At 41.4% G+C, this 13,105-nt stretch overlaps 1 protein-coding gene across 2 annotated transcripts in view; it reads left to right on the top strand.

Annotated features, from left to right (window-relative positions):
• The first annotated feature begins 675 nt into the window (after positions 1–675).
• Positions 676–13,105, top strand: part of PHTF1 (putative homeodomain transcription factor 1) — a 196,844-nt gene continuing 184,414 nt past the window's right edge. Inside the window, exons 1-3 of one of the 2 annotated variants that reach the window (XM_073587060.1) lie at positions 676–804; positions 3,649–3,740; positions 8,066–8,122. In XM_073587060.1, the coding sequence (XP_073443161.1) occupies positions 3,696–3,740; positions 8,066–8,122 (102 nt within the window). In that variant the 5' untranslated portion in view covers positions 676–804; positions 3,649–3,695. Of the gene's footprint in view, positions 805–3,648; positions 3,741–8,065; positions 8,129–13,105 lie in introns of both variants that reach the window. The other variant, XM_073587059.1, reaches the window with a different exon arrangement.

Genomic DNA, 13,105 nt, shown 5'->3' with positions numbered 1-13,105 from the left:
TCTTCAGCCTCTTTAACCCAGGACTCCAAGAGCGGCCCACCCTCCCTCCCTTGGTTTGGTAATGGAATTTCGTTGACGATGAAAGTCGCAGCAGTGGCGGAAGAGCAAGACTGGGTACATGTGCCGGGAGTCCGGTGACATAACCCCACAATCTTCCGATGGTTAAATTTTGAGAGCTGCGACCATACCCCTCCAACAATGGGTGTGATAATAGAAGAGAGCGGTTGTTTAAATGGTTACGCTCCAATAAAAAAGGTTTTCTTTCGCTAATTTTGTGTAAAGAGTGTTTCTTTGCAATGGGAAAATGGGAAGGAAGGTATTAGAAGGTTTGGACAGTCTTATCTTCACACCATGTGTTTCGAGTCATTTATTTGGTAAGTGGGGAAGGTGGTTAGAGGCGGGGGAGTTTTGGTGCCTGCTATCCCATGAGTGTTTCGCTAGTTTGTTGAGTTGTCAGCAGCCTGTCTTTACTTCACGATTATCAGGAAGAAGCTTTCCTAAGAAGGCCAGTTCCCGATTATCATGCACCTTAAGAGTTTGTGCGTTATAACTGATAATACCGTCGTAGACAATAGGTGTGCTACATGTCTAGTACTACTTAGTTGTACTGACAGGTAAGATGGACTGTCACTTTAAATGCACTGTAACTTCAATTTCATCACAGACCCGGAAAAAGGAAGTGTGAGCTGGTGTGAGTGTGTAGAGACGGTGCTGGGCTGACACCTGAGTATATGAGCTCCAGCCAGCAATATCTGTAGTGCAGTATGGGCAGTGCGTGCTTAGTCACTGGCTGTAATGCAGAATGTAAGTAGCACTGGGTTTGCTCAGGGATTATTATCCTAATGTTAATGTCACTGTGCAGATCTCTTTCCATGTCACGCACGTTATATTTATACATAATTTATTCTTCTATTATAGTCATCTGCTTATGTGTGCGCACTGTGTCAGTAGAGTATCAGGCTTTCTGTATACGATGTATCATAACTCTGTTTTTCATCTCTTCATGCTAAACTGATTCTATAACATAATGTTTTGGCACAATATATGTCGTTTTTGCATCATAGTGTATTATTTTATCAAATCGTAATCAGATATATAACAAGACCTGAGGGATTCTGATTGATCAGATTTTCTGGATTAACGGACAGACATAGAAACGAGTAACCTCCTGTAAAGGGCTGTTAGAGGGTCTTCAGAGAGTTAACTATTCATACAAATTATCTTATCACTGTATTGTATCTGAGGAATTTCATAATTGCCTGTCTGCTCGGTCTTCTACTTCTGCTCTTGAGAAATTTCACATTACACAGCAGTTCAGAGTACAGAATTTCCGAACTGAATTATCAGATTGTTCCTCTGCGCACACTTTTTTCAGTTTTTCAGTTTTTAAACCTAGATCACGCTGCATTTTGAAAATTTACTACCCCTCCCCCCAAAAAAAAGCAGAATATTCTATACATTTCCTAACTGTAAATCAACATTTAGGCACAGCGTTTTTCACCAAAAAGTACCAATGAAGACAAAGTAAAGAATTGTGTGTGTGAATTAAGTCAGCACTAGATAATTACTGTAAAAATATATTGAGACTCGGACTGGCCCACGGGAACACTGGTGAATTCCCCGGTGGGCCCCCCATCTTCCTATAAGAGCAGTAGATGGCACAATATACTTGATTCACTATGAACAGACAAAGGTAGCATCTTATCAATCATGTAACAAACTATCCAGTTTAGTACATGGAAGTAAAGATACATTTGTGAATGAGGGTAATGTGATATTTGAATTTAGCTGAACAGTGGACCACCAGAGTCAATGTTACTGGTGGGTACTTGACACCCCAGTCCAATAATGAATATATTCCATTATATACAGAAGGTCAGCAGTGTATATAATGACACAATAACACAATATATAGGAAAGTTTGCATATGTCAGGATAGTAATTATATATATATCAAGTCAGCAATTTTATGTATGGTAATTTAATACTATAATATAGTTTTATGTGTAGGTTTATGCAGCTATAGAAGTCAGAGACGTGCGCAGAAATCACACAGTCCAATATAAAAGAATGTGTCTTTCAAATTTTTGATGAAATGGAATTTGCTATCATCTCAAAATGTCCTGTGTAAGAGGATAGATGAATATAGTAACTTTCTCATTGCTACTTCTTTTATTGACATAAATGTCCACAAACCCCCCACCCCACTAAAAAACGTAAAGATGTCCTACTTTGGAGCAAACTCTCCAGTGCAAGTCAATGACCCATGTGAAAAAAAGCTATCATCCCTGTTCATTTTTTGGTTAAAAGGTGAAAGTGAAGCTAAGAACATATTTTTTCATGTAAAAAAAAAAATGGTTGAAACAAGGACCGTAATTGCTGATGCATGGACCAATTATGGGTGCGGCACACTGAAAAATACGCGTACCATTTTTTACAGATGAGAAAAAAAAACTGAAGTGTGAAAGCGGTCTGAGGCTCAGTGCACAGCGGTGTTATGGGGTCTGTTATTCTGTTTCCTATTAGGAATAAATTAACATAACACATGGCAATAGCTAAATAATAATCATTTTATTTCTATAGCGCCAACATATTCCACAACACTTTATAACTCAGTGGGTCATGTATAGGCAAAATTAGATATTACAGGGTAACACGTAATTCAAAAATTCAACCAAAAAGGTGAGCGGGCCACGCTCGAAAGTTGACAATCTATAAGAAAATCGTGTGACCCAAAAAGTAAAAAGTGCTTGTAGTATATGGTCCAGCCATCTGTACAACAAATAGGGGCATTAAAATAAAGCTGCATGAGCCGTTCACCAGCCAATATCTGTATGTCCAGGTGTAAAGTGTTACTCAGTGCACGGAGGGTGTGGGGACCATAATGTTAGGGGAAATGTAGGAAAGGAGGACTGAGAATAGTTAGATTAGTGAGGTGATGTGACTGGCCTGCTTCAAAAGATGTGTTTTTAGGGCACAAAACTGTTGACCCTGAAAACTAATCAGATTGTTGTCTACATTTTGTCACACACTGCTCTAAGTATTGTAATAACCTTAAAGCTCAGAGGTGCACAACTCCAGTCCTCAAGGGCTACTAACAATCCCTAGTATTGCATAGATGATAATTTAATCACCTGAACAGGTGTTGATTCCACAGTTTGTGGCCCTTGAGGACTGGAGTTGTGGAACTCTGTTTTAGCTGCACACATTCAACCTTAAAAATAGGGTTCAGGTTAGTGGCCATCTCTTACACATCAACTCAACTTCTGACCATACCTTCACCCAAAAAACTTAAATTGTGATCTGATTGTAAAAAAGCACAATCTTTCAATTTACCCAAAGTCAAAGGATCCATTTTCAGTGTGGTCCTCAGACTGGATAGCTACTTACATATACCGGCCGAACGGATATAGTGGGAGCACAGGTTGTCATCTATATATCAAAGTCAGGTACAGCTAGGAAATCTCTTCCCAACAGCACCTAAGATGGTAATATCCTGAACTTCTGGGTGATTGGTCAGATTGTGCCTAACTAGTTTAAAATGTATTTCCAGGTTTCTCTAGAGATGTACCGAAGAGTAGAATTTTAGTTATTTTGCCCATTATGTTCTCTCACTTTTGCTTTTTTTATTCCGATTTCTGTCCTCAGGTCCGCTTTTGTTTTTGAGTCAGAAGTTACAATGAAATGAAAAAGTCATGGCTGCTGAGAATAAAGATGCAATATCCTGGTATCAGAAAAAAGTAAGTATCTGATCATTTAAGTATCACACACTTCTTCTTATGTGTTCAAATGATTTATAAAAAGTGGTCAAAGTCTGTGAATTGCATGCCTGTCCTTGCATGAAAGTATCGGTGAAACCTCTCTCCTGCATGGTCAATCTGACATTAATTGTGGAGGGATGATGCTGCAGGTTGGGCAGATATCGTGCAAGTGCCCTGTTCAGCAGATTACAACATGTGCACATGGACAGTTATCATCCCTACTAAAGGCTATGGACACTTTCATAGGGACATTGTTATTATTGTTCATTTGCTTCCTGAATGCAAATTTCTCATAGTCTTCCTACCATTTTGCTGCTGTAGAGTCTGTGTAACTCTGGGTAAATAGCTGGCTGCCCTGCTGCTTTAGATATTGATCCAACATCACATTGCTCCCGGCTCACAGAACTGTAGTATACATATCTGGAGAATGGCATAAGTTCACCATAGGCTTCCATTTAAAATATATGTACATGACTGTACACTTTTTGGGGGGTTGCCTATGTATATTAAAGACAGCAAAAGATATTGTGCTAAAGAAGACCTCCCAAACATATGTTGAAAGGCTACGTCGGCAACTGGGATCTGTATGTAAGAGTCATTGTGTATTCAGAATTGTGAGCGTTAAAGTTCCCCAGCAACAGCCAAATAACCACGGTCCCCCAAAAAAGTGATAGCCCACAGTGACCTAATATTCATACAGTGCCTTGCGAAAATATTCAGCCCCCTGGAACTTTTCAACCTTTTCCCACATATCATGCTTCAAACATTAAGATACCAAATGTAAATTTTTGGTGAAGAATCAACAACAAGTGGGACACAATTGTGAAGTTGAACGAAATTTATTGGTTATTTAAAAATTTTTTTGAAATTCAAAAACTGAAAAGTGGGGCGTGCAATATCATTCGGCCCCTGTAACTCAATACTTTGTTGCGCCACCTTTTGCTGCGATTGCAGCTGCAAGTCGCTTGGGGTATGTCTCTATCAGTTTTGTACATTGAGAGACTGAAATTCTCGCACATTCTTCCTTGGCAAACAGCTCGAGCTCAGTGAGGTTTGATGGAGATCTTTTGTGAACAGCAGTTTTCAGCTCTTTCCACAGATTCTCGATTGGATTCAGGTCTGGACTTTGACTTGGCCATTCTAACACTTGAATATGTTTATTTGTGAACCATTCCATTGTAGATTTTACTTTATGTTTGGGATCATTGTCTTGTTGGAAGACAAATCTCCACCCCAGTCTCAGGTCTTTTGCATACTCCAACAGGTTTTCTTCAAGAATGGTCCTGTATTTGGCTCCATCCATCTTCCCATCAATTTTAACCATCTTACCTGTCCCTGCTGAAGAAAAGCAGGCTCAAATAATGATGCTGCCACCACTATGTTTGACAGTGGGGATGGTGTGTTCAGGGTGATGAGCTGTGTTGCCTTTACGCCAAACATATCGTTTGGCATTGTTGCCAAAAAGTTCGATTTTGGTTTCATCTGACGAGAGCATCTTCCTCCACATGTTTGGTGTGTCTCCCAGGTGGCTTGTTGCAAACTTTAAACAATACTTTTTATGGATATCTTTGAGAAAAGGCTTTCTTCTTGCTACTCTTCCATAAAGGCCAGATTTGTGCAGTGTAGACGGATTGTTGTCCTTTGGACAGACTGTCCCACCTCAGCTGTAGATCTCTGCAGTTCATCCAGAGCGATCATGGGCCTCTTGGCTGCATCTCTGATCAGTCTTCTCCTTGCTTGAGATGAAAGTTTAGAGGGAGGGTCGGGTCTTGGTAGATTTGCAGTGGTATGATACTCCTTCCATTTCAATATGATCGCTTGCACAGTGCTCCTTGGGATGTTTAAAGTTTTGGAAATCATTTTGTATCCAAATCCGGCTTTAAACTTCTCCACAATAGTATCACGGACCTGCCTGTTGTGTTCCTTGGTCTTCATGATGTTCTCTGTGCTTCAAACGGAACCCTAAGACTATCATCATTAGTCATTTAGGACAACATAGGATCATTCAGAGATCCACAATGAACTTCTGGAGTGAGTTTGCTGCATTGAAAGTAAAGGGGCCGAATAATATTGCACGCCCCACTTTTCAGTTTTTGAATTTCCACAAAAATTTAAAATAACCAATAAATTTTGTTCAACTTCACAATTGTGTTCCACTTGTTGATTCTTCACCAAAAATTTACATTAGGTATCTTTATGTTTGAAACATGATATGTGGGAAAAGTTGAAAAGTTCCAGGGGCCTGAATACTTTTGCAAGGCACTGTACCTCTCATCTTTGAAAGATAAGAAAGAGGAACACATGCTGCTATGTTTATTTTTCCAAAACAAGTGTAACTCACAAGCTCCACAATCCCCAAAAAGATTGAACAGACAAAACTGAGTGTATCAGAAAAAGTGTACACACATGCTAGATATAACAATGAAATGTTTTTTGAGCACTATTTGTTACCATCTATTCAGTTAGCCATTAAAAGGTATCAACCACTGAGGAGTCTCAATTTGTTTTGTTTATCTATCTACTGGCTAACATGGTACAAAGATATTTTTCTTGCCGGATAGTAAAAACGATGGAAAGCCAATTCACTATGGGAGGAAGGAGACGTTGTTATCAGAAATGTGTTAGACTTTTCTCTTTAGGGGCCACGTAGGCACCCGTCCTGAACGTAGTGACGTCACTTAGACTGCTCACGGTATTGGCAAAAATGAAAGATGTATGCTACCGGATAGAGTGTTGCCTTATACCATACACCAAAAATTGGATCAAATTGGATTTGTTTTCATTATTACTGTGCACCATAAAACAGACACTCGCAAATCGAATCCAACTAACATGGTATACAGGTGTTATTGTCTCACTTCTCTATTATCTATAAGTATATAAGACACTACTACTTATTTATGATTTATGTTGATTACTATTTGCACCTCTGCAATAATATAATATATTTTTTTCTTTTCTTTTATTTGATTTAACATCTGTCTATTCCTGTTATACTATTTTTGCTTTATTGCATTTTTAGTCTTTTACTATCTGATTAAGTCTTTTTGATGTGCGTTAATAGCATTTATTCTTTGTATTTTACGTTAAGCTAATACCCTAACCTTGCCCTGTCCTACTATGTATTCACACATAAATATTGCGCCAGTGAAGCCTATTAGTGTCCCTAGTGCCCTCATGCAGATTGATGCCATGCAGTGCCATCATACATTATGACGCTCCAACAGTGCAGTCCCCAACTATTTGTATGATGTCCCACAGTAGACTCCCCCACATAAATATGATGCCCCCACAGACTTCCACACAGAATTATACTCCATACCTTATGATTTCACACCAGTACGTTCACCCACACTCTGCATGATTGACCCCCACACAACATGTTGATCCAACAGCCAGCCACAGTGTGATGCCTTGCAACCTCACATATGCAGTATAAGGCCTTCATAGTAGTTCCCCCCACACATAGGATGATGCCTCCACAGTACATTTGGAAAGGAATAATACGTTTGTGACTTTCTGCTGTCTAACAAAATCTAGTTTGTGGGCTCTCTGATATAATGTGATATTATCCATACATAAAGTTATTGATATTTATGTAGCATTTTTAATTCCATGTTAATTAAGTGGTGGGCGTCCATCTCATTTTGCTATGGAGCCGTATGAATACTGATCACTAGTTGACCTTAATGACTACTTTATTACATGTCCATTTGTGCACATTCTGTTCTCTAGAAAGAAATGTTAACTTTTTATTGTATCCTACTGCCTCCCGCACACTTCTCTGCCGTCTTTTGACCAATTGATGAGGGTCTTATAATCCCGATCCCACCAATCTACACACATGTAAAATACCTGCAAAATTAAAAAAAAATTAATAAACATTTAGTTACACTAAAAATATTTTCTTGTTTTGAGTCCTCGGCTAATATGAAGACCCATGTATCTCCATGGCTGTAACCTACAACTGTGTGCAATCTAATACTTACATTCAGCCACATACTAAGTAGGGGACTATAGTAATAGGAGTGAACGCAGGATAAGGCCACATCACATGTCCATCTACAGACCTCAATGCCTGGGCTGTCCACGGGTCTCCTCACAGGCATATATGAGGCTTTTAGTTCGGATCACGAAGCATGAAGTCAAACCGGGGATTGTTGGCCGTACATGAACCGTGAAATACAGACTAAGACTACACACATGGCTTTGCAGTCAGTAATAATATAGACATATAGGTCTGCATGCTGAAAATACCGCTGTAAACCACTCTGACCATACACTACTGGTAATCTTTTCTGCAGATCGGAGCATATGATCAGCAAATATGGGAGAAATCAGTAGAACAGAAGGAGACCAAGGTGAAGGTAATCTTTAATATTCTATAGCATACCGATAGAGCATATTAACAAAACTAGAAAGGTGTGATTTCCACTATCTGTGGACGGATGATAAATATATGACCATTCGGGGTCCAACAGTTTGGACCCGCACCGATCATGAGATAAAGTGCCTAGTCCCCAAATATTAATGTGCATGAATTGCTCCACTCACTGACAATGGGACTTATATAGAGAGCCAGGCACCGTATTCAGCCATGTTCGACTATGGCCCGAACAGACTGTGCTTATAGGGTTACAGTGTGATGAGTTTCCTTAGATGTTTTGTCCTTTTATGAAAATAAAATTCAGGCTTAGTATACAGGGGTGCAGAAGTAGGTATGCAGTTTAAGTAATAATTCAATTACAATCGTGTTATTAACTGAGCATGACTTTTTTAATATATATAATCTAATATACATTTACCTTAAATTGTCCGTCATCCACTTCCGTCTGGATGTCCTCGAATTCACCGCGCGGACCGGAAGTTCGCTGACCGCCATATTGGAATAAAAAAGTGATGGATATTCCAATATGGCACCCGGTGGTGGTACCATGCCCTTCCGCAGTACCACCAGCGGGACACCCACGCCGGACCCCCCCGCCCCCACTGGACCCGCTGCTGGGCCCGCCGCCACCTGACTACACGCGCCGGATCCCGCCGCTGCCTGCCCACCCACCTCCGTGCAGTCACAGCCGGCAGGAAAGACCGGCAGGAAAAATAATAATGGCCATTATTATTGAAGGTATCAGGCATGAAGCAGCAACAATATCTTTGATAGGACTATTCCTCCTGATGAACCGCTACGGCGGGGAAACACGTTGAGGGTCCCCCATGAGACATGATAAGTGACCTTTTTATTAATTGCTGATTGTATCTGAGGATGTTTATCTCTCCAAGCGAGAATAGCTGCTATCTTTGTGGGTCACATGATATCATGATGTGGTAAATGTTTTTATTGCTGTATTATCTGTTTGGTCTGCATAAGTCCTAGGGCATTCTGATCTTTTCATTACTGTTCTATCTTGGAAATTGTTTTCCCCTCTGTGATACTAGGGATCACTAGGGAAGTGAGGGATAGTCCTCATTGAGTGGGGGCGCCAATATCGTACTATTAGGGTGCCAACCTCCACGGATAGGAAGGTATCAGTTAGGCCTTAATGTAGGGCTATGCAGCACCTTATACTAGGTCTATTTTTTGACATTTTTTCAACGTCACTGGGAAGGTGTGTTTTATGATCATTAATAAAATTGTGTTTTAAGGGGATTTTTATGTACCTTCCGCAGTGCCACCAGCGGGACACCCACGCCGGACCCCCCCACCCCCACTGGACCCGCCGCTGGGCCCGTCACCAGGACCCGCCGCCACCTGACTACACGCGCCGGATCCCGCCGCTGCCTGCCCACCCATCTCCTTGCAGTCACAGCCGGCAGGAAAGACCACGGCTTGCGGCTTGTGCTGGAGATGGGGTGAGGGCGCCCTCTGGTGGCGCCGCCACACTCCATCTCCAGCACAGGCCGCAAACCACCGTCTTTCCTGCCGGCTGTGATTGCACGGAGGTAGGTGTGCAGGCAGCAGCGGGACACTCACCCCACACACACACTTCCCTCTCGATGCGATAGCATCAGGCCCACCTCTAGTTTATGATAACTCCCCAAAAGAAAAAATTAATCTGGACAAGATCTGGTGACCATTGTTGCCATTCAACCAGGCTTCGTCTGCCCATCCTCTCATGGTAATAAAAAAATTAAATCAAGAGACACTATTTGCTACATACAGTGCCTTGCAAAAGTATTCGGCCCCCTGGAACTTTTCAACCTTTTCCCACATATCATGCTTCAAACATAAAGATACCAAATGTAAATTTTTGGTGAAGAATCAACAACAAGTGGAATACAGTTGTGAAGTTGAATGAAATTTGTTGGTTATTTTAAATTTTTGCGGAAATTCAAAAACTGAAAAGTGGGGCGTGCAATATTATTCGGCCCCTTTACTTTCAGTGCAGCAACCTCACTACAGAAGTTTATTGTGGATCTCTGAATGATCCAATGTTGTCCTAAATGACTAATGATGATAAATGTAATCCACCTGTGTGTAATCAAGTCTCCGTATAAATGCACCTGCTCTGTGATAGTCTCAGGGTTCTGTTTGATGGACAGAGAGCATCATTAAGACCAAGGAACACAACAGACAGGTCCGTGATAATGTTGTTGAGAAGTTTAAAGCCGGATTTGGATACAAAATTATTTCCAAAACTTTAAACATCCCAAGGAGCACTGTGAAAGTGATCATATTGAAATGGAAGGCGTATCATACAACTGCAAATCTACCAAGACGCGGCCGTCCCTCTAAACTTTCATCTCAAACAAGGAGAAGACTGATCAGAGATGCAGCCAAGAGGCCCATGATCACTCTGGATGAACTGCAGAGATCTACAGCTGAGGTGGGACAGTCTGTCCATAGGACAACAATCAGTCGTACACTGCACAAATCTGGCCTTTATGGAAGAGTGGCAAGAAGAAAGCCATTTCTCAAAGATATCCATAAAAAGTGACGTTTAAAGATTGCAACAAGCCACCTGGGAGACACACCAAACATGTGTCTCCCAGGTGGTTCAGCAGGGACAGGGAAGATGGTTAAAATTGATGGGAAGATGGATGGAGCCAAATACAGGACCATTCTTGAAGAAAATCTGTTGGTGTCTGCAAAAGACCTGAGACTGGGACAGAGATTTGTCTTCCAACAAGACAATGATCCGAAACATAAAGCAAAATCTACAATGGAATGGTTCACAAATAAATGTATCCAGGTGTTAGAATGGCCAAGTCAAAGTCCAGACCTGAGTCCAATCGAGAATCTGTGGAAAGAGCTGAAAACTGCTGTTCACAAACGATCTCCATCAAACCTCACTGAGCTCGAGCTGTTTGCCAAGGAAGAATGGGCAAGAATTTCAGTCTCTCGATGCACAAAACTGATAGATAAATACCCCAAGCGACTTGTATCTGTAATCGCAGCAAAAGGTGGCGCAACAAAGTATTAAGCTAAAGGGGCCGAATAATATTGCACGCTCCACTTTTCAGTTTTTGACTTTCCACAAAAATGTAAAATAACCAATACATTTCGTTCAACTTCAAAATTATATCCCACTTGTTGTTGATTCTTCACTAGAGTTGAGCGATACCGTCCGATACTTCAAAGTATCGGATCGGAATGGATCGGCCGATCTTTAAAAAAAGTATCGGTATCGCCGATACCGGAAGTCCCATTCAAGTCTATGGGACTTCCGGTATCGGAATAAGAAAAACCCTGTTTTTGCCTTGTACAGCCTCTCTGGGGTCTGTACGGGCCTTTCGGGGGGCTGTGCCGGCCTGCCAGGGGGTCTGTGCAGGCTCCGGTGGTCTGTGCCGGCCTGCCGGGGGGCTGTGCCGGCCTGCCGGTGGTCTGTGCAGGCTCCGGTGGGCTGTGCCGGCCTGCCGGGGGGCTGTGCCGGCCTGCCGGTGGTCTGTGCAGGCTCCGGTGGGCTGTGCCGGCCTGCCGGGGGGCTGTGCCGGCCTGCCGGGGGGCTGTGCAGGCTCCGGGGGGCTGTGCCGGCCTGCCGGTGGTCTGTGCAGGCTCCGGGGGGCTGTGCCGGCCTGCCGGGGGGCTGTGCAGGCATCGTCCGATGGGACTACAAGTCCCATCTGGCGATGCCTGCTACCATGACAGTGATTGACACATTAGCCAATGATGGGACAGTAGTAGTCCCATCATCCGGCTAATGTGTTAAATGTTAAAAAAAAAAAAAAAATACTACATACATACTACATACATACTACATGCATGCTACATACATACTACATGCTACATACATACTACATATATACTACATGCATGCTACATACATACTACATGCTACATACATACTACATATATACTGCATGCATGCTACATACATACTACATGCTTCATACATACTACATGCTACATACATACTACATATATACTACATACATACTACATACATACTACATACATGCTACATACATGCTACATACTGCATGCTACATACATACTACATACATACTACATACATACTACATGCATGCTACATGCATGCTACATACATACTACATACATGCTACATACATACTACATGCTACATACATACTACATATATAATACATACATGCTACATGCTACATACATACTACATATATACTACATGCATGCTACATACATACTACATATATACTACATGCATGCTACATACATACTGCATGCTACATGCATACTACATACATACTACATACATACTACATGCTACATACATACTACATATATACTACATGCATGCTACATACATACTACATGCTACATACATACTACATGCTACATACATACTACATATATACTACATACATGCTACATGCTACATACATACTACATACATACTACATACATGCTACATGCTACATACATACTACATACATACTACATACATGCTACATGCTACATACATACTACATATATACTACATGCATGCTACATACATACTACATATATACTACATGCATGCTACATACATACTGCATGCTACATGCATGCTACATACATACTACATACATACTACATGCTACATACATACCACATATATACTACATACATACAATACATTCATACAATACATACATAGACATACAGTACATATAACATAGAGTAACATACTTACCAATACTTGTCACATTGTTCCCCGAAGCCATTGTCTTTTCCGGAATAAATATTAACATAACAAACCACAAAAATACTCACCCACGATCCGAAGCAGTCCACGAGTGTGTCCCACGACGATCTTGGGTAGAGAACTGCAGCATCAGATGATGCTGCCGTTCTCTACGGGCTGCAGGAATCCAATGACGGAAGGTAGGTATCCTTCCGCACTGTATTCCTCCGCCACTTAAAAAAAAAAAAAAGTCCCTAGTCTCAC

The sequence above is a fragment of the Dendrobates tinctorius genome, unplaced genomic scaffold (genome assembly GCF_039654945.1).
Source record: "Dendrobates tinctorius isolate UK_male_01 unplaced genomic scaffold, ASM3965494v1 ptg000098l, whole genome shotgun sequence".
NCBI classification, from domain to species: Eukaryota; Metazoa; Chordata; class Amphibia; order Anura; family Dendrobatidae; genus Dendrobates; species Dendrobates tinctorius.
This window is presented reverse-complemented; position numbering and strand designations above follow the sequence as displayed.